We start from the raw sequence: 27729 nt of genomic DNA, 5'->3' as shown, positions 1-27729 counted from the left end.
GAAAAAATGCAACTCCGGCATAAGGGCACGGCTACCGCCAGAGTTGTAATGAGGCCCATTTTGTAAGTGTTTAATACATGCTAAGGAATAACATACCTCTCAACTCACAGGTTATTTTGTGGGTGTCACCTGCCAATTGGGCAGCTCTTTCACCCTCCAAGCTCTCATAGGAATCAATGGGCTTTCACCCGGGGGTCTTCACCCACCCAAGGGCCATACAAGTTGGAGAGCTATGGAATAAACAGTCAGTGAGCATTGTATGAGCAGCTTCCTGATGCTTAAAGAATACATTAACTGCTCGTAGGAGGGAAATGCTTAGAACTGCTTGGGAACTGTTACTCAAACATCACACCTGCACCTGCCCGAGGAGTTCTTGGTTAGAGATAAGCAGCATGTCTCTTTGCCCAGGAGAGAGAGCGCAAGAAAAAGAGAAAGAAGGAGAAAGAAAGCGAGAGAAAGAGAAACAGAGGGGGAGAGAGAGAAAGAGAGCAAAAGAGAGAGGGGTGAGAAAAAGAGAGAAAGAGAGAGAGAGGAAGCGAAATAGCCGGCCCGTAAAAGCGGCATTTAACCGATATCTGACCAATGAGATCACTCTCACTCTTTCTCAGAGTGGTTCCTGAGGGGCCACAGGGGCGTGGGGTGCTCTAGGAGCCAATTAACATGGGCTTGATGGACTTCAGTAGTGACAGTCTCTGCGCATGCTCTGGAGAGTAGTGTCTCTTGATCTTGTGATTAGTGTCTCTTGTCCTTGGTGATTAGTGTCTCTTGTTCTGCGCAGCCTCAGTGTAGTCCTGGGACCCTCCACATCATGGGTCTCCCAGGACGCTCCTCTCTTCCTTAGTGGGTTTGCTCTGAATCCTGCAAGAGGTCCCTGCAGAGTAATCCATTCAGGATCTCTGAGGAGAAATCCATCCAAGATCACTGGAGGGGAATCGACCCAAGATCACTGGAGAGGAATCCACCCAAGACCACTGGAGGGGAATCCACCCAAGATCACTGGAGGGGAATCCACCCCAGATCACTGGAGAGGACTCCATCCCAGATCACTGGGGATAAATCCACCCAAGATCACTGGAGAGGAATCCACCCAAGATCACTGGTGAGGAATCCATCCCATATCACTGAAGAGGAATCCATCCCAGATCACTGGAGATAAATCCGCTTAAGGTCACTGGAGAAGAATCTACCCAGGATCAATGGATAGAAATCCACCCAAGCTCACTCCACCCAAGATCACTGGAGGGGAATCCACCCAAGATCACTCTGGAGAAATGGCTGGGAAAGAGCCAGATGAGGTGAGTTGCCTCCAGGGTTGTTTCTTTAGGGACAGGGGCCATTGCTGCCAACTGGACCCATGTCATGGGGCTCATCTTCAGCCATCCCAGGCATTTTAGCCAACAATGTGGCATTCTGGGAGTTGTAGTTTCAGGTGTCACGTTAATTACCGTCCTTTACGTGTTAATATTCCCAACCTGCAGCGTGATGTTGTCTAGACAAACGGGACAGGCTGAGGGGCCCTTTATGAAATGGGGCCTGTTTCCAGGTGTGCAGCACGTATAATTGTATTTATGGAAGAGGAAGCTGAGTGCTTCTATCAGAAACACGGTGCATACATTATAAGGTTGGTGAGTGGAGCAATGGTCTAACAGGGCACTTTACAATGGCAGTGAATAGTGAGCAGGAAATGATGGAGGTGGCACAGGAGGAAAATACAAGTGGACAACCTGGGCAAGGGGCATTATAGATTGCCAGTACACCATGAACATTATTTATTCTTACTTATAATCTCCTGTAATTGAAGGTGAAGTTGGGGATTAATAGGGAGGGATGATGGTACTGAAGCAAACCTACATGTCTCCTGCAGCTCAGGTGAGTCTCCAGAAACAAAACACTGTCTCCCAGCCTCTGCTATTGGCTTTAATAATGACAATAAATGCACTGTCTGGCAACCACACCCTCAGGCGTTCTGCAGGGCAGCACCAAGGAGATGGGTGGGGGGTGCTGTGCTGAGCACTGCACATGCCACATTTCTCTGCTGGCAGTGACCCTCACATATGGCACTCCAGCAGTCCTCCAAAAGTAGGTTTATCATTCCCAATAAAACCAAAATCTAAGCCTCTTTTGTCCAGCAATATTGTAACACATTAACTGTGTGTGCATTCTCATCTTAAGCGTATCATTCTCTGAGGATTTCTGTGCATGTACAGATCCCCAAATGCACACGCATAAATAGCCTGAGACCCGGCCTATCCTCTTCTAGAATTCTGTGTGTCTCTCAAACATAGCGAGGCCCTCTTAACATGGGAGAAGAAACGCGAGAAGGATGGCTACCCCAACTGAGTAGCAGATGCCAAAGCCAGGTACCAGCAAAGCCAAACTCTGAGGCTCTCTGAATGAGAGATTATGGCTCAGGGCTATAAACACCTAAATGTATGGGTGAGCGTCTGGAAAAATGAAATGCACACCAAGTCCATTGTGTGTTATGTACGTGGCGGTTCAAGCATAAACCCTCATATTACAGAGATACTTGACAAAGAGAAAGCTCTGTAGTCATTCATATGTTCTCGAAATTCCCTTTATTTTTTTGTAAAGCAGCAAGGATCCCTCATTAGTGCCATTTGTCCCATTAGCCATTCTAAGATCGGTATTTACAGTACAATGGGAGTGTACAGGACTGTGCATCTTACAGTGAGATTCTCATATCAGAATATATTGTTTGTGTTTTGGTTTGCAGCAAACCTTACACAGATTACAAAAAAATAAATAACAATACATACACAATTCATTGCAATCCATTCAAAGCAAATATATCTATGATTTAGAAAGAGAAATCATCTATATCATCATCATCAACGTTTATAAAAAATCTATAAACCGAAATAAAAAACAACATTGGGGGTCATGAATGATAAAGTGACCGTAGACCAGGGAAGGAAGGCAACTCCATTGCCATCGAGGAAGTTGGCCCATACAGACCCAGCCCCGGCCCAGGCTCCATTAATTTATGTGAGAAAATCCAGAACATCGCAAGGGAAAAATAAAGTCACCAAAACAAAAGTCTAGACCCGCGGGCAGTCAGGGCAAGCCGAAAGTAAAGGTGAATACCCAAGAAACATCAAAAGTACTGGAAAAGATACCTACCGAAAAAGCCCTATTAAAAATGAATCTGCCATCAAACTAAACGGGAGATTCCAGACCGACTAAAAGAACCTACAGAAAAATCAAACCCAAGGGCCAGCTTCTTTCTGAAAGTCTGAAACTTTTCTTTCTGAAAAAGAAATTACATGCGGAGGAGTCATCTAAGGAATCAGCCCACGAAATTTCAGACACCGGGCTTCTAGAGGGTGCACGTGAGGCTTTGGATACCGAGATACAAGCTCCGCCTCAACTGCCAAGTGTCGAAGCAACTGATAAAACCCCTCGAAGGAACAATAGTAACAGCTCACCTAGAAATGGCCCAGGGACGTCTATGGCGGGATCGGGAGGGAAATAACTAATCTCAAATGAGAATCCGATGTAATTAGAATCTTGTTGCCAAGTAAAATACCAAGTGACACAGTGCCGGGAATACCGTACCACATGAACAGTACGACAATTACGTTTAGAGAGAGGGGGAGATCGCATGGAGCTGGAATGACCATCGAGGATGAACTAACGGAGTCCAGAGGGATAAATCCACCACAAATGAGATCACTAGAAATAGATACCCCCAGATGAAAGTCTAGAGAGCCACATCATCAACCGCGTAGGAGTCATGACCCCCCGGAATGTCCACCAAAATAGGAGAGAGAAGATCGCATGACTCCCAGGAATCAAGACCGAACGACGCAGCAAGGAAAACAGATCTAATGTCAATTATGTCTACGGTCACAATCGCCCTGGCCCCCTTCTCAAAATTGTACAAAGCTAAAGTACACCCCCCTTTTTGACTTTATCAGAGAAAAGGAAAAAGATCACAGAAAGGCCCTGAGCATCTCCCAAAACTTAAAGTCCAGTCAGTCTCTCGAAGTACAGCAGAGAGAGTCATCAGAGAACAAAAAGGACTTAGAAAGAAAAGAGAATAGGAAAGATCGGATCCCACAAACTCAGACTACATCGGTAGAGAGGAACAGGCCCTCACCAGATAACAGGAAAAGGAGGTCTAAAACTGAGGCAGAGGAAGTGAGAAGAGAAGAGCAAAGGAGAGAAAATCCTCCAAAAGAGCATAGAGATAAACAGACCCATCAAAAAAGCTCTACCTCAGATCGGAAAGATCAAAGACATAATTGCACATTCAAATTAGAATGTCTGCTGGAGAAACAAAATAAGTTAATTCTAAATAGGAGCACCGTAATGCAGATTCTTCACTCTGTTCCATATTTATGACAAATACAGTCAGAAGATATAAGGATTGTCGAATTTGGAATAAAACATCGAACAGACATCGTATACCTACACATACCTTCACCAATTGCCAAAGGAATGTTGAGAGATGCTATAGAGAATCTACGCACTGTAGGCTTTGATCTTACGCTTTGTGAATGAACAGACTGTAAAGAGGCAGAGAGAAAAAGAGTCACAACGCCAAGTTAAAAAGAGAGCGAGCCATTCAAGAGAAAAAAAGAGCTTGCCAGTTCCAACAGAAAACCTATCTAAGACTCCGCCCAAATATAGTGACCCATTGCAAGTTGCCAAGAAGCCATGTGGTCCAAGCACCAGTATAAAGGTCATCTTTGAAGTAGACAACACGAAAAATTGACCCTCGGCGAACGATGAAGAATCTGAACTGGAATGCAAAGGGTTACAGGGGGAGGACTGGTCCTGGATAAAAGAAGCACTATCAGGGGCACAAGAATAGCCATCCTGGAAGAAGTTCTATGAGGAAGTGACAACTCGAAAAGTTGTTTTACCTTCAGAAACACACTTAAATCAAGGCATAATCATGGCATCATAGAGCATCAGGGGATTTACCCACCTGACGAGACCTAGCGATGTGAACTTGTGAGCATATGACATCCTACGCCTACAAGAAACTTGGCTGTTGAAGACCCCTCATTTGGATGGTTTTCGTGTAATCACAGCCAATGCTGCAAAAGGTGAAAAAGGCCATCCTTCCTCATGTCTAGTGATAGCCTTAAGATCAGGATCCGTCATGAACACGCGAAAGACCCTGCACTCAGACCTTTACTGCCTGGCTACCCTTGTGGATTGGCAAAACACCCCAGAAAACAGCAGTGAAAGCAGAAGTCAAAAGATGGCTATAATTACTTGCTACTGGAACCCTCAGGCTGTGACAGAAGCTAACTTCCTCGAACTAATTACAACTACAATTGACGCTGTCCTGCTAAATAATATCGATGCACATATAATAATCTGTGGTGACCTTAACACTATCTGCCCATTGACTAGGAAGAGAGGAAACAATCAAAGGTCAAATTCAACAGCTCTGAAAAGGGGTAAATCATGAACAAGACTAATGAAAACCAGAGATCTACATCAAATGAAACTGAAAGAGGGAAGGGAGAAAGAGGTTGTTCCAACTTGGGAACGAGGGGATCAAATGGCTGACCTAGATTATATCGTTGTCTCTACCGAACTACTCCCGTATATTCGAGGCTACAAAGTCATCAGAACAGCAAACAGTGACCACAACTTATTGAGCATGACTCTTAGTTTGGAAACATCACCTTGTAATCAACATATGAAGGCTGCGGTAGCAGTGAATAACGGGTGGAACCGATTGAGACTCAAGTCAAAAGACCAAGTAGCCCTAACAAAAGTCTACACCAAGGGAAAGGAAGGAGACGGAAAGCCATGGAGGACGATCGATTTTAGACCGCTCTTAGAACCCTTCAGTACCAAGAAGTTGGGAAACAACACAATAAAAGAAACTGGCTGTCACAGTTACGATCCTACTCTGGTGAAAAAAGGAGATCAATGAGACGTCTGAAGAGAATGGCAGCTGGGTCTAATCATCCTGACCTCAAGGCTCAAGCCCTTAAAGCAATTCAAGAGTATAAATCCTGGATTATCTCCTATAGGCACAATCTACTCCAACAAGACTCGGAAAATATGTTAAGAACTCTAAGCGGAAAAAAGTCTAAGGACTTTCATTAAAACACAGAGATAGGTCTGCAACGAGACGCAACAAAACTGCCTGAGTAACCAAGCCTGGAAAGAGTACTTCCTATCTCTGTATCATGGGTCTATATAAAAAACCCTGCCACGGATTCCCTGATACGAAGATAAACTGTGGGATTGTGAATACGAGGTGATAGATATCCGAGAGAAGATAAAAAAACTCAACAGATCAAGAGCCCTTGGTCCTTACGGACTCACCAACCTAATGCTATTAGAACACCCAGAGGAATGGTCGATCTTCATACAAGCAGTCTTCAAGAACATTTCAATACAAAGGAAAATTCTGGACCCATTGAAGCTAGCCACAATAGTTTCCATCTACAAAAAAGGGTGATAAGACCAACCCACAGAATTCTAGACCTATCGCATTACTTGACGTGATAGGAAAACATTTTGGGTCCTTTTTATTGGCGAAATGTGTGGACTGGACAATGGCGGCAGACACAATAGATCCTTTCCAAACTGGATTTGTTAATTCAGTTGGAACCTCGGTAAGCATCATGCTACTCGGCATCCTCAAAAGCAAATCACATCAAGGAAGGGGGGGATATTTATCGCGTTTGTGTCCCTTGACCAAGCCTTTGATTGAGTGAACCGTAAACTGCTAGGGGCAAAATTGGAGGAAAGACAATGCCCTAGTGAGTTAATGGAGCCTCTAATTGCCCTCCACATTGACACACAGATCAGAGTTCACCTAAATTGTGCAGGACTACTCTCCTCCGCTATCCCTACATCACAAGGGGTAAAGCAGGGGTGTCCCTTGGCTCTGTCTATTTACAACTTCTTTAAATCGGATATTCAGGAATTTGATCCTGAGCTGAGAACCTTTCCACCAACAATCGGGGAGGAGAAGATCACGCAAATGCTATATGCAGACAACCTCCGTTTAATCAACCAGACCAAAATAGGTCTACAAAGGCAGTTGGACAGTTTACAGCGATATGTTAACCTCAACCAGCTCGAGATTAACCAATCAAAAACAAAAATAATGTGCTTCTAGCAACACACTTCTGAAAAAGATCCCTTTACTTGGACGTTGGGGACAAATGCAATAGAAAAGGTAGAGATATTCAAGTACTTGGGAATTACGGTAAACAACAGCTGTGCCGAGATTCCGCTGCAAGAATCTCTTTTGGACAGAGCAAAGACACTGGCCACGAAAGCCAAGCTTATGGACATGAAATGTGGGTGCTTCTCTTTGGTAGCAGCATTACATTTATAAGGGAAAGGTGGTGCCCTCACTTACATATGGCGGCGTCTGGAGGCAACTCTGGCCATACCTGAGAAGATATGGCCGAGTCTGGAGGCCATTATCTGGAAAAGGATTCTTAACTTTGCCGAAGTCAACTCCCATGGCAATAATTAGCAGAGAACTGAGTATTACATCTCTTCACGCATTTGTCAAATGGAAAAGGCTGGCCCTTTTTCGTAAAATCATTCTGCTGAATCCCCTGCTGGTACTGAGGATCATAAACCAAGAGATAATGAAAGGATTCTCATACCAGCTGACGCAATGGGTCAGCAACAACAAAAAGAAATTGGACAATCTAGGTTGCTCAGAAGACGATTTAAGAACGAACCCCTTGAGAGTGAAAAGAACATTTCTAGAGCTGGACTGGATAACTACCTTAGATAGGGCTGAAGCCTGCAAACTTGTTAGAGACATACCAACTGTACACACAAAGCTGAACCAAGTATGTCCATACCTCTTGAAGTTTCCAAATAGATCACATAGAGAAACTTTCATGCAAATAGGTTTCAATTTGATGGAAACAAATGAGATTAAGGCAATCCGAGGCACGAACCAATCCAACCTGTGCAGGTTCTGTTTGGATCCAGCGAAAGAAGAAACAATCCGACACGATTATGAGCTGCCCAGGCCTGATTGACCTGGTGTACTCCCCAGCCAAGAATCCCTGGTTTGCTTCTCTGCCAGGTTTCCTTTCCCCCCTGATGAGATCCAATGGTCTGCTCTGATTACATGAGACGAAATGTTTGTCAGATTCCGATTAATAATTACATCCATAGGAATTCCAGGTTGGTGTTAGGGCTTGGCCCACTCTGAAGTGGACTTTACGTATATTGCAATCTTCTGTTTCACATGAGTAATACAGTGTAATTGCGCCAATTTTGCTGATTGTTTGACCGAGAGTTGGAGGATTTACCTCCAGCATTTTTCTCAAGGTAAATACTCAACTCCAGGACTCTACTTGTAATATGGCAGAGCGGGAAAAGTGGCGGTAATTCCAGGACCCTTCCTGTAATATGGCAGAGCGGGACCAGGACCCTACCTGTAATATGGCGGAGCGGGGCCAGGACCCTACCTGTAATATGGCCGAGCGGGATCAGGACCCTACCTGTAATATGGCAGAGCGGGACCAAGACCCTACCTGTAATATGGCAGAGCGGGAAAAGTGGCGGTAATTCACTCATATTGGTTTTGTCATGGTGTATGATAAATAAAGGGGAGTCTGCACGCCGGAACTCAATGCTGCAGAGGCAAGGGCTAAGCCCCCTTACAACAGTGTAGTGTGAGCCATGCTTCTACCTTGGTTGAATGATATCATGGCTGAAGGTTAAGGTTGTGTCCCGGGTACAGCCTACCTCTGTGGCAGAGAGTGGCCTGTGACATGAGCAACATGGAGATCAGAGAAGTGAGGGACGAGCGGCGCATTGGTGCCTAGCGCATAGAGTAGAACACAGATGGAGCACTGGACTGAAATGCTGTTTACTGCACAGGCAAGCTGCAACTCTGGAAGTGCTTGGAATAAAGACTACCAGCAAACATAGCAAAATGGAGGACTTCTGTTTATTGTATTGGGCATGTGCAAAGGAGTGTTCTTCTGGAAGGGCACACGATCAGTTCTGTGGAGAGCTCTCTCCATGCACATTCCAATCATTGAGGCGCTGATTCATGATGCAGTCACTTTCTCAGCCTTCATCATGGAGCAGCCCTTCTGCATATCATGGCATCGTCCTTCTGTGAGCTGGTCCTCTTCATCATGGATCAGCCCTCCTGCATATCATGGCATCGTCCTTCTATGCATTGGTCCTCTTCGTCATGGAGCAGCCCTTCTGCATATCATGGCATCATCCTTCTGTGCATTGTTCTTCATCATGGAGCAGCTCTTCTGCATATCATGGCATTGTCCTTCTGTGAGCTGGTCCTCTTCATCCTGGAGCAGCCCTCCTGCATATCATGGCATCATCCTTCTATGCATTGGTCCTCTTCGTCATGGAGCAGCCCTTCTGCATATCATGGCATTGTCCTTCTGTGAGCTGGTCCTCTTCATCCTGGAGCAGCCCTTCTGTCTAGGTCCCTTCGCTCTTCCTTTTGCACGGTCTTGTCCTGGCTTCCTCCCTTTGCCTTTCCCCCCTTTCCTTCCCCTGTTACTTGCCGCTTGCTAGGTGGCTGCCTCTCTCTCCTTCGCCTTTGCTGTCCGCTTACTGGCTCATCCCTTGGGCTGGTCTGTACTGTTTCCACGGCTGCTTTTCAGAGTCTCATACTGCGGTTCTCAGAGTCTCAAGCTGCGGTTCTCCCCTTGCTTGGCCCCTCCTCTGTGGGCTCTCATTCAGTCCTGTGATTCTCCGGCTACCTTGTCACTCCTTGCTATTTTGGACTTCCAGCGGATCTCTTCCTGTGGACTACATCCTCAGGGGTTTTTCTGCCTTCACAGGATTTTCCCCTAAATGGCTACCTCGGGGAAGGGCCCACTAGCTTTCCAGTGCACAAGGCAGGCATAGTGGATTCCCTTTGAGGTAGGCCGTATCTCTTCAAGAAGAAAAGATCCTCAAGAAAGAAGAAAGGGAGAAACAAGGAGCCTACCTCAAGTCAAGAAGATTCAGGTTAGGAAAAGGGACGACACTGACAGCATTGACATACTGGGCCTTTGTGCTTCATGGTCATCCTAGGTGTTGGGAAGTTAAGAGTGGAGGCATGTCAGAAGTCCTCTCGCCAGGAGATACCTTGGAGGCACTCCCTGTTGGGTTAGTGACGGAGCTTTGCAGGGTGTAGTTCGGGAGATGGGAAGTGGATGGCAGGGGTTAGGATACTGCATTGAAGAGGTTCTTGGGTGGCTGTTCCTTCAAGCACACAAGCTGGTATCCTTCTCCCTGGGTATTCGGTTTCCTACAGCACTCTGCAGAAAATACAACCAGCTTTGAGACGGTGTCCAGGTGGCTTACGAGTTGATTGGTCCAACCAACTCAAGGGAAGAAGTCGTCCTTGAAGGTGCTTCTCTGTCGATGAGAACTTGGAGATTCGGACATGCAGCAGGGTTTCACCGGGCAAACCAACGGTCCAGGAGTTGCAGCAATCGTCTTCGTTCAGCTCGTCTTCGGTTCTTTCGTTCCAGTGATCGACTCTGCCTTCCCGCAGGGTCCATGGCGATATTTTTGTATCGCTATATTTTTGCAGGGATATTAACACATGGAACCCCCTTCTGCATATGGTGGCATCATCCTTCTGTGACATGGTCCTCTTCATCGTGGAGCAGCCCTTCTGCATATCATAGCATTGTCCTTCTGTGCACTGTTCCTCATCATCATTGAGCAGCCCTTATCATGGCATTGTCCTTCTGTGCACTGTTCCTCATCATCATTGAGCAGCCCTTATCATGGCATTGTCCTTCTGTGCACTGTTCCTCATCATCATTGAGCAGCCCTTATCATAGCATTGTCCTTCTGTGCACTGTTCCTCATCATCATTGAGCAGCCCTTATCATGGCATTGTCCTTCTGTGACCTAGTCCTCTTCATCATGGAGCAGCTCTTCTGCATATGGTGGCATTGTCCTTCTGTGACCTAGTCCTCTACATCATAGAAAAGCTCTTCTGCATATGGTGGCATCTTCCTTCTGTGAGCTGGTCCTCTTCATCATGGAGCAGCCCTTCTGCATATCATAGCATTGTCCTTCTGTGCACTGTTCCTCGTCATCATTGGGCAGCCCTTATCATGGCATTGTCCTTCTGTGATCTAGTCCTCTTCATCATGGAGCAGCTCTTCTGCATATGGTGGCATCGTCCTTCTGTGAGCTGGTCCTCTTCATCCTGGAGCAGCTCTTCTGCATATGGCGGCATCGTCCTTCTGTGAGGTGGTCCTCTTCATCATGGAACAGCTCTTCTGCATATGGTGGCATCGTCCTTTTGTGAGCTGTTCTTCATCATGGAGCAGCCCTTCTGCATATGGTGGCATCGTCCTTCTGTGAGCTAGTCCTCTTCATCATGGAGCTGTTCTTCAGCATATGGTGGCATTGTCCTTCTGTGAGCTGGTCCTCTTCATCCTTCAGCAGCCCTTCTGCATATGATGGCATTGTCCTTCTGTCAGCTGGTCCTCTTCATCATAGAGCAGCCCTTCTGCATATGGTGGCATCTTCCTTCTGTGAGCTGGTCCTCTTCATCATGGAGCAGCCCTTCTGCATATGGTGGCATCGTCCTTCTGTGCGCTGGTCCTCTTCATCATGGAGCAGCCCTTCTGCATATGGTGGCATCATCCTTCTGTGAGCTGGTCTTCATCATGGAGCACCCCTTCTGCATATGGTGGCATTGTCCTTCTGTGAGCTGGTCCTCTTCATCATGGAGCAGCCCTTCTGCATATCATGGCATCGTCCTTCTGTGAACTGGTCCTCTTCATCATGGAGCAGCTCTTCTGCATATGGTGGCATCGTCCTTCTGTGAGCTGGTCCTCTTCATCCTGGAGCAGCTCTTCTGCATATGGTGGCATCGTCCTTCTGTGAGGTGGTCCTCTTCATCATGGAACAGCTCTTCTGCATATGGTGGCATCGTCCTTCTGTGAGGTGGTCCTCTTCATCATGGAACAGCTCTTCTGCATATGGTGGCATCGTCCTTCTGTGAGCTGTTCCTCTTCATCATGGACCAGTCCTTCTGCATATCATGGCATTGTCCTTCTGTGAACTGGTCCTCTTCATCATGGAGCAGCCCTTCTGTATATGGTGGCATCGTCCTGCTGTGAGCTGGTCCTCTTCATACTGGAGCAGCCCTTCTGCATATGGTGGCATCATCCTTCTGCATATGGTGATATCGTCCTTCTGTGCTCTGGTCCTCTTCAACCTGGAGCAGCCCTTCTGCATATCATGGCATAGTCCTTCTGTGAGCTCGTCCTCTTCATCATGGAGCAGCCCTTCTGCATATCATGGCATCGTCCTTCTGTGAGCTGGTCCTCTTCATCCCAGACCTGCCCTTCTGCATTTTGTACTGTTGAAGTTCCATGTGTTGAAAGTTCCCACCTTGGCCTTCTACTGAGCTAAATATGGGAATACACATGTGTAAGTTGTTCTTAAAACACCCTTTACTGTTTATGGTCTCCATCTACCACGAGCAGTGGTTCTTATAGGTTAGAAAGAGAATTCACCCTGAGCCCTAGACCACAGACCTCTATGTGCTATTGCTTATTTCCCTCTAAATACCCAAATGAAATACAGTGATCGACAGTGGAGCCTTTGAAATCATCCTTAGATTAGCCTGAGCAAATGCACTGTGGCATTTTGGCAAACTCCCAGGAACCTGTCTATCCCCCCTTATCAAATCTGTTCACATCAAGTGCTTTAAAGCAGTGCTCTTATTACATGGCCTGCGGTATGCGCCCAAGACTCTAGGCCCTGGCCACAACCACCGCAACATAACACACTCATGCAAGCAAATAATATTTTGACTGTGGTATGTGGGCTGCATAGGGGTATGTTTTCAAAAGTTTGTGTAGGGATTGCTAGTAGTGTAATAGTGTTTATAGGATAGTGGACATGATGTTTGGTAGTTGGTTTGTTGGATTGTGTTCAAAATGTTGGTACCTAAGACTCTAGGCATTTTGGGTTGTAGTTAGTGGTCAGGGGTTCGTTTGCATGGGTGTGTTATGTTGTGGTGGTTGTGAATTTATTGTATACTTATTGTTTGCTTTGTTGAGGCTGTATGCAGAGTTGGCCAGGCCATGCAGTCAAGACTGTAGGCCTTGGCTACAACCACTGCAGCATAAGACACCCATGCAAGCAAACATTTTGGGTTGTGGTCTATGGTCAGGTGGGAGAAGGCCGTGATGTGATCCCGGTGTCCGCGGTCACCGTAGTTGTCCACGGATATACTAAACACTGGCCACACTCCTGGGTATTTTACTATGCTCTGATGTATTGGTTTTGGGTAGTTAGTACAGTAGTGGGTGAAGAGGGTATGTATTGAAGAATTTGTGCATTGGGTGTCATTTTTGTTTTAGAATGTTAATTGAAGTGGATAGGTTTTGAGGTGGTTGTGTTATGTTTTTGGGTTGTGGTCAGTTGGCAGGTGTTTGCTTGCATGGGTGTGTTATGCTGCGGTGGTTGTGTCAGGGCCTAGAGTTTTGGGTGCCTGGCCGAAGACCTTCGGCCAGGCACCCAAGACTTTAGACCCTGGCAACAACCACTGCAGCATAACACACCCAAGCAAACATTTTGACTGTGGTATGTGGGCTGCATAGGGGGTATGTTTTCAAAGGTTTGTGTAGTGTTTGCCAGTAGTGTAATAGTGTTTATAGCATAGTGGACATGATGTGTGGTAATTTGGTTTGTTGGATTGTGTTCAGAATGTTGGTACCTAAGACTTTAGGCATTTTGGGTGGTAGTTAGCGGTCAGGTGTTCGTTTGCACGAGTGTGTTATGTTGCAGTGGTTGTGACTTTATTGTATACTTATTGTTTGCTTTGTTGAGGCTGTATGCAGAGTTTGGCCAGGCCATGCAGTCAAGACTGTAGACCTTGGCTATAACCACTGCAGCATAAGATACCCATGCAAGCAAACATTTTGGGTTGTGGTCTTTGGTCAGGTGTTTGCTTGCAAGGGTGTGTTATGTTGCAGTGTTTGTGACTCCAATTATTATATACTTACTGTTTGCTTTGTTGAGGCTGTATGCAGTTTTTTCATGACATGGGGAATTGGAGCAGACATTGTTTTTTCATTCTCTGTGATGAAAGAAAATATCACATTAGTCTAGGTAGTTTGTAATGAGTTATTGCATTGTATAGTAGACATTTCTGTACTTTGTCAACCCTCATAGTTAGTACTTTACAAGCACTATGCTTCAAACCACTGTACTGTGCTATTTGCTCAGTTCCTGTGTGTGTTCGTAAAATCATTGGGTCTGTAGGAAAAAAAATCAATGCAGGATTTTTAAAAAGCTCTCTACGTTATGGCACAATATTTTTCTGTGGTTGATTTTAATAGGAGGGCCTTCCAAGACGCTAACATGTATCGGAAGCTAGGCGAGCGCTTCATTGGTTACCAGTGGAGTCAGGAATCAAGTTCAGAACCCTGGTGATAACCTTTAAATGTAGAACGCAAATGATGCTGCTTTATCTTCAGTGCTACATTAAAGGTGAAGTAAATACAAGATTGTTAAGATCAGGATCTCAAAATCTTCTTGAGCAACTCGGGCCAAGAACTGCCAAGGCAGAGAACGGCGCTTTTGTTTTCAAAGCGCCTTGTGTGTGGAACCAATTACCAGACCACCTGCGTAAACACAAACTCCTTGCAACATTCAAGAAATCGCTTAAAACCTTTCTTTTTACCTAAGATCAGCTCTAGGGGTAGTGCCTTTGTATGCCTTACCCCTTTTAGCCAGATCTTAGGTAAGCTTTAATTGGTCTTTAGAAGAGTAAGCTGCGTTCACAGGTAGCCATAATTGTCTTGTGTGTCCTGTCCTTCTGTTTAGCACCTCCATGCCTGCGGGCCCATAGTTGCGCTATTTAAATACCATGTAATGTAATGTAATGTAATAGGTGCATGGTTTTTGGTTTGGAAGTGGTGGTAGTATTGTTGCAATTAGATACCAGTTGGCATATACTAATTGTTTATTTCTTGTTGCATTTTAGCAGTATTCATTTATCTGTTTGGTTGTTGCAGAATTTTGGGGCAGTTAGATACCTGTTCGCGTATTCTAACTGTTGTTGGTTTTGAAGTTGTTGAGGGTATTTTTATACATAAGAAGTGTTGCAGGGCTTCCTTAGAAAAATGTATATTGTCATTTTCTGGTTATAGTTAGATACCAGTTGGCGTATTCTAACTGTTTATAGTTTTTCACTGTTAGATAGATGTTGTCTTATTCTATTATTTTATGGATTTAACGGTCATTGAGGGCATTTTGTAGATGTTTATATTCAGATTAGTGAATACATTTTGGTTTTAAGAATATTAAGTAAGCGTTTACAAGATTTGCTGGTGATATCTGCTTCAGAGCAATGGAAGTATCATCACATTTAATTAAACCATCCACATTTCTTTTTAATATATGCAGTGTAGTGACCTGCATTGGTTGTGGCTCCTGTGTGGTAGATTATGCCTACTGTTGTGAAGGTTTTCTTACCAAGTGGTACTTGTCCATGTGTGAATTCAGTCAGCTTGCAGTTGTTTTTGGTACCATCTGCATTGTAACACAAAAGCATTACTATTACGTATTCACCATGTGACTGTATTTGTAAGGTGGAACGATTAGCGGAATTGCAAGTAGTACATAATCTGCCATTGTTTGCATTGTGTACAAGTTGCTGAAATGGAATGGATTCACAGTTAGGTATGGATACATACATGAAGCGTTCATTAGGGGCTTGTTCCTGTGCCACATGGCTGCAGAGAGTGCATGTATGACATCTGGAAGATTTCATTTATAGGTATGTTTTTGTTTTCCAGAACTTGTAGTAAGTAAATTAGACATTCTTGTGGATCTTCTTGTGTGTTTATAGTGAATCTGACCATTCCAGCACAGTAGTCCAATTCCTGCCTTATTCCAGAAACACTGTAAGTGTTGTCAGGATTGTTGGTTGCATTTCTGTGAAGGACCAACATCTGCAAACATAATTGGTCCATACCGTTTAAGTAAATGTTTTCCTACAATTGGTGGCAATTGGAGTAGAATATTGATTGCTACATTTGCATAGCAATTTACACGAGTTGTATTTGAAAATTTGAATGGACCAGACAGTTCTGTGTCTAAGTCATTTGTTGGGAGTGTGCGTTGTTTCTTTGAAGAGGTAGTTGGTTTTGTTTGTGCAGTAGATCCTTCTTTGGTTGTGGTCATTGATGAAGTATTAGCTTCTTTTAATTTCTTTGGAGGTATTGTTGTGAGATCCTGTATAATTTGAGTATGAACTAGTTTTCTTTAAAAAAATGTGTTTTTTGAGGAACAGTATAGGCTTTGAGATGGGGTGTGTAGAGTGCACGTAGTCTATTGTATTCTACGATGCAAGGAATATCAGCGTTTACTTTACTTGCATCAAAGTTGACTAGAAATAGTCCTTCAAGTGTATGTAGGCGTGATAGTGCTACATAGCTCATGCCTTCTTTAAACACTGTGCTGTCAATATATATCAATGATTGATCTAGGGTAAGACCTTGTGATTTATGAATGGTGACTGCGTATGCTATAGATAGAGAAAATTGTTCTCTGCGTGCATACATGTCTTTGAAAAGAAGGAATCGGGCTGTTGAGCATCCTATCCTTTTAACTTCTGACAGTTTGTCTAAGTGAATATTGACAAACTGAATGTTGTCACGTGGGTATGTTTGAAAGCCAACAAATGTACCAAGTGCTCCATCAACTAGTCCTTGCTCCACGTCAAGGTGACGTTTGAGTATTATTCTACAGTTTAAAGATATATATTTTTTTAAAAGGTAGCAAGTATTTTTTAATTGTGTATACATGAGCAGATATAGTGGCGAGCAAAAAAAACAAACAAATCACAGATTCAATGAAGTATCGTGTTTTGAGGGCAATCCTCTTCATCAGAAGCCAACATTGAGCTTTTGATAGTTGATGATGAATAACAAGAAAAAAACAGAAGGAAAAGATAACAATAAATAAACAGTTCTATGTTGCCAACTGAATATTATGCTGAATCTAGACACATTTAGAGTCTAAGGTAAGAAATCAATGTTATCAATGTAATAGTGTACATAAAATCCGATTGAATTGGAATAGTATTGGAGTAAACGCTTAGCAGATTACATACAGGAGAAGGTTAAGAACCCTTTGAGTCACTTACAAACAAGTCACAGGATTACATTATAGATAATTTTAATATTTTCTCCAACCCAGCTGTATTAGAGATAGAGTTTTCTAAGGTATCGTGCTGTGGCTTGTTCACACATGGGTAGTGTCATACCGTGCACGTCCAGTTTGACTGTGGAGCAATTTTGAACTATTGGTTGCATTTTTTTTTTCATTGAATTATGCACAGATTGCAAGAGTTGGCATCAAGGACATACAGTTTACATTTTTGTGTGCTGATTGTTCCATGACATCAGTAGCACATGAGTTATGGCCGCAGAGTGCATGGATGTGCCTGGTATTTAATATACATTGTGCTTCTTTAGATAGTACACCAACTTTAATACTTTTTAAAATGTTGGTGTAGGTGAGGTCTGCAGACTGACACATGTTTTCAGTTAATTCTTTGTATTGGAAATGTTGCCAAAGATTGACATTTCCTATGCTGAGTTTTACGGCATAGTTTGTGCCCTAAGTTTTTAAAAATAGGTTCACCTTTAACTGGTGTTAATTGAAGAAGATCTCTGAAAACAACCATGTGTTTTCCTCCAAAGAGTTCTTCGTAGTCTGTTTTGATGACCTCTTGTAATCAGAGGTGAATCAAAGCTAACGTTAGGTTGGAAACCATGCTCACCTCATCTATTAGCAGCATTTTCATTTATTTCAAAACTCTGCGCAGTTCCATTGCAGCTTCCGGAGAAAGTTTGCAGTAATCTAATTTGTTTTGGTGTTCTACTGGAAGGAGTAGTAATTGGTGTAAAATGACACCACCTATGTTGTAGGCGGCTAATCCTCTGGGGGCAGTTACAACAGCTGACAGTTTGTTGTTTGTCAATTGTTGGAGGAACTTGCTGATGATTTTTATTAAGAATGTTTTCCATGAACCAGCTTGAACACTCACATAGAATAGTATAGGTTTGTATTCTTGACAGGTACAATTTTTAGTTTTGTGCTGCATACCATGTTCAATTTGTTTTGTTATTTTTAGGAAAATGCTACGCTTCTCATTGTTTAGTTATGATTTCAGTAGAGCAAAGTCTTCTGCAGATTGCTCATACTGACACATGGTGTTTTCTACTTCAGTCATGGCTTATTCTGCCTCATTTGCTATGAGTGGGGTTCCAAGTGGTTCTTGGCTTCCTGTTAGAGAAGGTTGACTGCTGTCAGGAGTGTCTACATTTAGTTGTGCCTGGAGTTCTTCTTCTTGTTGCTGTTCATTGTCTAACATTGTTTTGTACTACATAATGTTTATGTCTGTTATAGTGCTTTCATTTGCTTTGAAAGCATCTTCATAGGAGTCATGGGTATCTAATACATCTTCTTTGTTTATCCATGGTTTAAAAAGGTGTAGTATAGACATGTAATACAGTTCTTTATGTTGAGGAGTTTTTAATGACAATTTCATATGATTAATTAAGCTTGGTTTGGTAAGTTTCACTAGCTTCCTTCACTCTGTATCTACCTTTCTTCTCATCTGGTTTAGTATTATTTTTGTATGTGAAATTTTGGGCTACGTGGTATAGACACATGGTTTCCAAAGTAGTACTCCTGTTTGGGTAGTATGAGTTGTTTTTCAAAATGTCTTGGCTGTTGGGATCATTTTTGGCTATTTTTTCTATGTCTTCATATGATTTGAGAACTCTTTTTTTCTGGATGCAGCAGGCCCTAGGCTAAGCCATACTATGTTTTCAGATTTTCCATACAAGGCAGTACCGGTTAAACGGTCTGCGGCTTCGTAGCAGCCACATTCTGTATGGGAGAGCATTTGTATGCCTAAGCTGTACAATTTCTGTGACTGTGTTTTGTCAGATGGTATGTCGTCCCAGAGGTCTTTGAGCTCTGTTTTTTCTGCTTTGGTTAAGTAGGCTGTGACATATCGTGCAACTGCAGTGGAATTGTCTGCAATGTACTGCACATCCATGTTCAGATTCCATCGGAAGGCAATGATTGCTTTGTAATCATTGATGTACTTTGATTCTTCTGTTCTTTTTATGAAGTATGCGTTCTTAGGTGATTTACCTTTGTCACTCTGTCTAACTGAAGACATGAAGTTGTTCACTTGACCTGTTGTTGAAACTGGTCTAGGGAAACCAAAGCAGCATTTGCTGTAGTATTTCCCTTTGTTTTTATATTTGCGCCGACAATACTTCAAACACTTGTGTCTTTGAAATTGTAAAATGTGTGCATGTGGGTCACTATGTGTAATTTGTCAAGGGTTTTTAGATGTGACATATTTCTGAATGAACTGCAAAACAGTGGCATCCCTCTCCTGACCAAATGTAGGAGCATCTTTAATCCACAAAATCATGTAGATGTGTTGTGCTCCTCTGGCTTGGTATTCTTTTCTCCAAAAGAAGTGTTGCACTTCTCTGGGGGGAGGTACTGTTTTATTACAAATGAAGTGTAGCATAGCAATAACGCGATTATGGAAATATTTTGATACATTTACAGGATCTAGAGAGCAGAGTTCTCCTGGTGTTTTTATATCTATATTAGTTTTGTTTTTGTTTGCTATGCGTAGGAAATCGTGCAAATCTTCCCATGCATATTGCATATTCTGCACAACTTAATGTAACAAACTTTGTGGGTGGGTCAAGGTTTCTTATACAGCATACATCTGCACGACATCGGAACCAGTATTCCTTTGTACCACGCCTGTTTGCTAAAGGATTTGTAAAGCTTGACTGTAAAACTTAATCTTTTTCTTGCACCTTTTGTAGTAATTGCATAGCTGACATATTTTGAAAATTGGTACCTGATTTCAATTTGTGTGCAACTCCGTAGCATAGAGTTGCTAGTTCACTTTCAAAGAGAAGGTGGAATATGTATTCCATGTTTTTTCTGAATCTTGGGTCTTCAGAATACATTCGTAAAGAGCAGTATTTTGATGCTGTTATTTGTGTGGGTCTTTCATTGTACCTTCCTCCTTTTCCAGTAGGAAAGAGTAGAGGAAAGGCTTGTGCTTCTACACTTTTTTCCCATATGCTGATTGGCGATCCTTTGGCTTGCCGCATTTTGTAAGTTTCCAGTCCATCATCTATGGTGTCTTTAGAGTGCAATGGATGAATTGTACAGTGGTCTAAAATATTGGATTCTGTTGTAGGATCTAGAAGTTCAAATTGGGCAGTTCCTGAGGAGTCTTGAATTATTTTGGTGAGGTTTCGCTCAGGTTTTCATCAATGTCTATTTCTTTGTAGTATTCATTGTTGTCTTATAGATATTGCAGGGCTTCTCTAACTTTATGTAAGTCCACAAGTTGCTGCCAATTTTTTAAATCTTTTGTAGGTACGCCATTTACTGGGATAATCAAAGATTGATCTATTGGCCGTTGCACTCCCAGAGTGTGTACATTTTGTTTGAGATCTAATGGCAAATAAACTACTTTGTCACAAATGCCTTTTAGTAATTCAGAGGGAGTTAGTTTTGCTGTTTTTGGTTGAAGGAGTATTACTGCTTGAAATGGGTGCACTGTTTAAATTATAATGCTCTGATACAGGTTAAGTTGTTGCAGTGGTTTTGGTAGTGGGAATAATTAAGTTATTAGTGATAGCACGTAAAGGTATTTGGTTGTCAAGTTTTTCAGTGCAGTAGCTGCAAAGTATTGAGGGGTTTGTCATTTCGTATTATTTTTCTGCTACAAGATAGAGAGCTAATTGGAACCACTTGGAATCTTCATTGTCGTCTATTTTGTACATTATGTCTACAGTGTTTGTGCTATTTGTATTAAAAATCCTGCGGCAACGCACACACACATGGTTTGGTACTTCAGCAGATGCACTTTTAAACATTAGTATTTTTTTTTATTTTTTTTTATTGATATAGTTGGAATACAACTTTTCAATATTTCTAATTTATAAAATACAAAAATATATCAGAATTTCATACAATAGCATTAAAAATAGAACAATTCATGTATCTCGCATAGGCATGATATATAGAAATAAAAATACACATCACATAAGATTTAGAAAAACATCACCATGATCACTATTTAAATAGTTAGAGAGAAAATAAAAAAATAAATACAACAAAGGAAAAGCAAAAACAATTGACATGCTGAACTATACTCAATTTTCACAAGGCCAGTGGAATGACAACGTGGCCAACATATTTTTACCAAACAATTTGTCAATATTGTTGACATTGTTTCACACATTCTTTGAATCTTCTGTACTATATGTCTCTAAATCAAGTGCTATTAAGTAATTTACAATTGCAATTCTATTTTTATTAAGAGACGTATTATACAAGGTAAGCCATAATTGTTCAGCAGTTGTAATAAGCAAACCCTCAAAGTGATGTTTAAAGTGTTTTATGCGATGATTTAGCAGCATAGGACAACTTGTTACTAAATGAGGTAATGTCTCTGTTTCACTTGGATTTTTACAAAAGCGACAGATGTTTTGCAATGGTGAAATTAATTTCCATTTAGCCAGAGTTGCCCTTGTATGCCAAACATCCAATCTGATGAAAAGATCTCGAAATCTCGCATTTGGAAATTGCAATAAGTACGATTCTGGTGTTCTGACTTTTTTAATTAAAGTGCAAAAAACTTTTGAGTGCTTAGTTGCAAGACATTGAGATCTTGTTTGAATCCAATCTGAAAGCATTATTTTTTCCTTAGCTTTTTCAGGATTATTAATCAGCAACTCCTCAGTGACACTTGATTCAAGTAGATACTTTTTAGTTTCTAATTGCCATTCTTTCATGTTTTTGTGAGTGGTTTCTTCCTTGTACTTAGACAAAATGTCGAGTAGTGTGCCTTCTTTTGAGGCTATAATGCATTTCCGATAGAGACTGCAGATCTTCCGCATGTACATAGCATACAGGGACGTTAGTCCTAGTTCATATCGTATCAAACACATTGGTACAGATTTGGGTAAACGCAATAGCTTTTTCCAGAACGAGCCTTCTATGATTGTCCAGAATGAAGAATCACGCCATGCTCTTGTATCAGAGCCATATAACACCGTCGGTATGGTTTTCTGGCAATAAAAGATCAAAGCTGGCTTCATGGAAAATTTGCCATATTTGTGGTTTAGTATTCTTGCCTGTGATGTGGCTGTGTTCATTTTGGTCCTAATTTAATTATAGTACGGTGCATCAGAAATAACGTTGTTCACATTTAGGCCCAAATACTTATACTCTGATACAATCTCCAGAGGTTTCTTCTGCATGTACCACAATTGCCGAATTCTTCGCTTTGCGTTGTTAGTAGCCACAATCATAATTTTAGATTTCTCCAAATTTATAGTCAGTTTATTCTTGGTAACATAATCGTGTAATTGATCCAATAACATTTGAAGTCCTCTTGCTGTTTTTGCTAAAAGTACGAGGTCATCAGCATAGAATAGATAAGGTATCGTATAATTTAGCAATCGAGGAGAATCAGATGTTATGTTCATGAAATGGTTCATTATATCAGATATGTAAAAGTTAAACAGAGAGGAAGCCAACAGACAGCCTTGCTTCAATCCTCTATATGTGTGTATGCATTTGGAAAGTTTTCCATCCATAGAGAGTCTTATCTGGATTGAGATGTCAGTGTGAAATTCTCGTATCCAATGCTGAAGATGAACAGGGCAAATGCTTTTCTGCAGTTTGTCAAAGAGAAGGTTTCTGGAAATTGAGTCAAATGCCGTTTCTAGATCAATAAAGGCCATGAATATTGGTTGTTTTAATTGCCACTCTTTGTGTTTGATGGCATGCAGAATATGTAAATTAACAGATGTTCCTAGGCCAGCAATAAAACCTGTTTGGTATGGATCGTTAGTGTTGGATTTATTTGACCACTCAACAAATTCGGCCAGGATTAGTCGGGCAAACAGTTTTCCAGGCACATCAAGTAGCGCTATCGGCCTATAGCTTCTGGGATCTTGTCTATTATGTTTTTTATAAATAGGGAGAATAATGGATTTGCGCCACGACTGAGGTATTCGTTGAGATATAATTATTTGATTGAAAATGACTCTTAATATGTTAGCCCATGCTTCTGGCTGTGACTTTAGCATGACATTAGATAGACCGTCTGGCCCTGGAGCTTTAGACATACTGAGTTTTTTTATGTTCCTTAATATATTGCTAGGATTTATTTCTAAATGAGTCAAGTTATGTGGAGGTATATAGGTGGGTTGGTTGGTCCATGGAAAGTCTGCATAGAATGAACTATAATATGCGACCCACACTTCCTCAGATACTGCATTAAGTTGTACAATGGATTGTTGGGGGGTATAGATGGTCTTGATTAAGCCCCAAATCATGGCTGAGCTTTTTGAAGCTATAGTTCGCAGCATTAACTGTGCATCTTTTAGTTGCATGCTAGCTTTATGCCGTTTCAGCCAGTTGGCATATCTGTTTTTGATTTTTCTTTTTTGCAAAATTCTTTGGTCTAATGACAGATATTTTAAGTCTCGAATTTGTTTTCTCATTATGGCTTTCTCTTTCTTAACTAAATCATCCCAAGTATGCTTATGATTTTTCTTTATATTAGCAGAGTTCATAATTGTGTTTGTTCTTTGCTCAAAAGTCCGTAGGGCTGCAACATAAGTTCCATCTCTGATGATGATGTCGGGACATAGAATGTCTGGAGGAAAGGAGATGATTTGAAGTAATTCATTCAGATTTGTGGGGGTCCATTTATATTTGAAACCTGCTGATGCAACTGCAATCTGGGTGTTATACTTTTCAGGTAGGATTATTAACGGAGATATTGACCATTCCCAGATCATTTCCAAGATGTCATGATCACTAATGTGTTGTTCAATCACATTAAAGGATGTTAGGGAGGAAAGAAGACTGGCATCAACAAAGATGTAATCTATCAAGGATGCTTGCTTGCCTCTCTTCCAAGTATTTTTCGGAGGAGCATCATGGTCTATAGAATCATTTACCATGTAGAGGCCTCTCTCCTTCATGAGGAGACTCCATCTTTTTATTAAGTTTTGGTACTTGTTGCCTGATTTCTTCAAGCAGTTCATATTAAGATCTCCTGCTAAGATGGTGTGATCTATATCAGGGTCTGCGGCAATGAGGTCCAGGCATTTTTCTACACACTTAAAAAATTGTTCATCTCGAATGGCTATATGATTCCAGTATAAGTTCAGGCAGGCTATCTGTCTCTTGTGAATGGTAAGTCGAGTTAACTGTATGTGATTACTTGGGGCTGCCCAGAAGGTGACAGTGAGATCTTTGGTGCTTTTTACAGCTGTTATAAGTCCTGCCATGGGTCTTCCTCTGAGCACATTTGAGGCTGGATTTAACACTAGTTGATGGTTTTCCCAAACTGGCGCAATGGTTTTTTGTATGTGTGTAGTAGAAGTTTGCCCCCTGTAAAGTTGTTGCTGTAAAGATATTGAATTTTGTAAGTGGCTTTCACTTCCAAAATATTTTCTCTGGATGTGCTCTATTTCTTCGAGTAGTTCTTTGGCTGTACCATGTAGTAGAATGTTATTTAAATTGGCCAGTGCTAAAGCAGGACGTTTGGCATAGCAGAGTTTATGAATGAAATTTCTTACAGTTGAATGGTGTGTTCCTATCGGTTACCAGTCAATTGGTCGAAAACATATGGTCGACAGGACAATTGGTCGACACCATTTGGTCGAATGCCAAATGGTCGATTTTTTTTTTTTTTTTTTTTTTACCCCTTTTTTGGTTTTTTTGGGGGGGTCCACCCCCCTTTTTTTCTTTTTTTTTTCTTTCCCCACACGAAAACCCACAAAAAAAATATATAAATAAAAAAAAAAATTCGACCATTTGGCATTCGACCAAATGGTGTCGACCAAATTGCAGTCGACCAAATTGCAGTCGACCAATTGACAGGACACCGTTCCTATCATTTTGATTTTGTTGAAGGTGCTTTTGCAAATAGGTCCCGAAATGCAGGATAATGAATGTCCTTGTAGTCCTGTGTATTTGCGCACTGGACAGGAGTCCATAATTTGTAATAGTTTTATTTTCAATTTGTCTTTGCCTTTCACATGCTGATTGAGGAACTGGCGTAAAAATGTGAAAGATTTTTTGCCTATGTTACACATTGATGTGCACGGCCATTTGTTGACTGGACGTATTGGTTCAGTGGCATGGAGAGTTGATACTAAGTTTGCTGGAGATATTTGTGTGAGCAGCATTTCTTGTTCCATGATGGTATTATTAACTTTTTCATATCCTTGTCCACTGCTATGTATGGCAATTGGGTTTCTTTGCTTTTGTTTGTATACTTCTTCATTGAAATGTGGTTCTCTGCTCGTGGTGTGACTCCACTCACCTCCACAGATGTTTGCGAAGCTATCTTTGTTGAAATAATGTTTGTTGACATGTCTTTGTTGTAGTTTAGTAGTTCGTTTTGGTAGTGGTTTGATTCTGGTTAACTTTTTCATACCCGTGTCCACTGCTATGTATGGCAATTGGGTTTCTTTGCTTTTGTTTGTATACTTCTTCATTGAAATGTGGTTCTCTGCTCGTGGTGTGACTCCACTCACCTCCACAGATGTTTGCGAAGCTATCTTTGTTGATATTCCGTTTGTTGAGATGTCTTTTTTGTAGTTCAGTAGTTCGTTTTGTTAGTGGTTTCATTCTGTTTAAAACTAAAATAAATAATTTCCTTTTGAGAAGGATTGCACTGTCTATGAGAGCTTCCAGGATTCGTTTTCTGCGGTAGGTTTTAAGGGTTGAGCAGCATTTCACTCCTGTTTTTATAAGGTTCTGAAGGACTCTGTGGCGGAACATTTTTTGTAAAATAATTAATTGGGTATGTTTACTTGTGGCAACATCAAGATTTAGAGGTGCAGTGTAAGCACTAGTGGTAGCTGCAGTCTTTTTTAATAACTTTCTGTTTAGTTTTACATTTTGAAAAGGAGTCAAAGTTTCTTTACTGGAAGCTGCTTTAGTTTCGCTTAGCGACTGTATTAGCTGTTTTATTTGAACTTTTTGTATAAATTCTGCTAGAGGTGGATGCTTATTTTGTACACTTTTATTTTGATTTGCTCTATTTCTGCGTTGCTTTCTATGGAGTTGCTTTTTGGTAGGCTTTCTTTGGTGTCTGATGGAGAAAAAAATAAGGTCTGGGTTGAGGTGTTGTGCAATGTATGTGTGCATTGTGCATGAGTGTCTGAGTATGATGGTAGGTATGTATGTAGAGGTGTGTGATTGTTGAATGGGCTATTTCAGGTTGGGAAGGCTATTCTCATTTTTGTGTGTTGCTATACTGGTGTTGAGATAACAATACAACGTGTGCTTTTGTTGAGGTGCAATCAGTAATACTGAATCTAAAGCTGTAGAGTTAATACACTTGTTTGTTCTACAATACTAGAATTCTACAGTGTTTGAGTAACAGAACATTATGGCAGTATTGCACTTACATTGTTGGATGCAAAGAGTAGGTTTCTCCTGGGTTTTCTCTTGTAATTCAGACGCTGCTGGTTTTCAGGAGTGTGCTCTTCACTGCAATTGTGAAATAAGGAAGTTAGTATATATGTGTGTTAATGGCACTGTTCTCAATGTAGACATGTATTTGTTTGCTTTTGCAGTAATAGTGCTTTCTGTTAACTGTGCATAGGATGTAGATGCAGTTTCCTTTGTCTATGTGCATTCTGGGCATTTTACATAGAATCTGTCAGTTGATCTTGCCTTAGAAATGATAACAATAGTAAGCACACAGAGCACACACAGCTTTCTAAGACAGTGTTACATTCTTTAGTGTATCCTACTAAAGAATGTCTATAACTATAGGAATTCATGGAGTGTACTTACCAGTTTGTTTTTCAGTTTTGCTGTTACTGATTTGTAGGTGTGCTGTTGATATTTGCTTTGCAGTTTCTGTATAAAGCACCAGTGAGGTAATTCTGCTGGAAGTATGTGTTATTTTTTTGGTATGTTCCATTATGTTTCATATGCTATGTAATTGGACTGTTGGTGTCTTTCATATACAGTTTGTATTTTATTTATATGCTGCTCTTTGAACATGTTCAGTGTGTTTGTTGTATGATACAACAATGTAAGATGCCCCCTGAGCTCTTGGACTGTGTTGATGTTGACCTAGTCCGTCCGCGGACATTTGCACAGTCCGCGGACATTCCAACCACTAGCATGGGACAGGGGGTTCAGTGCATAATCAAGTATGTAGTTCATTGCACATCTTCAGATGACCCCTGACACTTTGTCAACATTACATTCACAACCCCTTGTAGGGACTTCCTATGAAAAGTAAATAGAAATGTGATGTCATCAATGATATTTGTGATGTCATCTTTGATATCATGGGTGTTATTCTTAGCAGTGCACGTGGTGGCGTGAGTTATGATTGCTGAGCTTACCATAACTGGTGAATTTCAGGGGTTTTTTGGTTTTACTTGTAACCATAACGCCCCTTTAACAATGTTTTTTCATTGAATTGCATAGGTTTTTTATTAGTGCAACTTAACCATAACGTCCCTTTAGCAAAGTTTTTTCATTGATATATATTATGTATGGCCTGAAGCAAGATGGCCATCGCAGCAGTTGCAAGGGGAGCAGTTCTGTCCCCATGGTTCAGTGTGGTGAGTGTTCTCTTCTCCTCTGTCTTTGCCCTCCTCTTAACCCTTTTTCTTGCACACA

General features: G+C 41.7%; 1 protein-coding gene across 1 annotated transcript in view; it reads left to right on the top strand.

Moving 5' to 3' along the window:
- Positions 1-803: 803 nt before the first annotated feature.
- The window catches only part of LOC138489368 (zinc finger protein 391-like), a 46087-nt gene continuing 19161 nt past the window's right edge, over positions 804-27729 (top strand). The window contains exon 1 of the mRNA XM_069617084.1: positions 804-1295. Coding sequence (XP_069473185.1) covers positions 1197-1295 — 99 coding nt within the window. The 5' untranslated portion in view covers positions 804-1196. The remainder of the gene's footprint in view (positions 1296-27729) is intronic.

The sequence above is a fragment of the Ambystoma mexicanum genome, chromosome 9 (assembly GCF_040938575.1).
Source record: "Ambystoma mexicanum isolate Mex_15411 chromosome 9, UKY_AmexF1_1, whole genome shotgun sequence".
Lineage (NCBI taxonomy): Eukaryota > Metazoa > Chordata > Amphibia > Caudata > Ambystomatidae > Ambystoma > Ambystoma mexicanum.
This window is presented reverse-complemented; position numbering and strand designations above follow the sequence as displayed.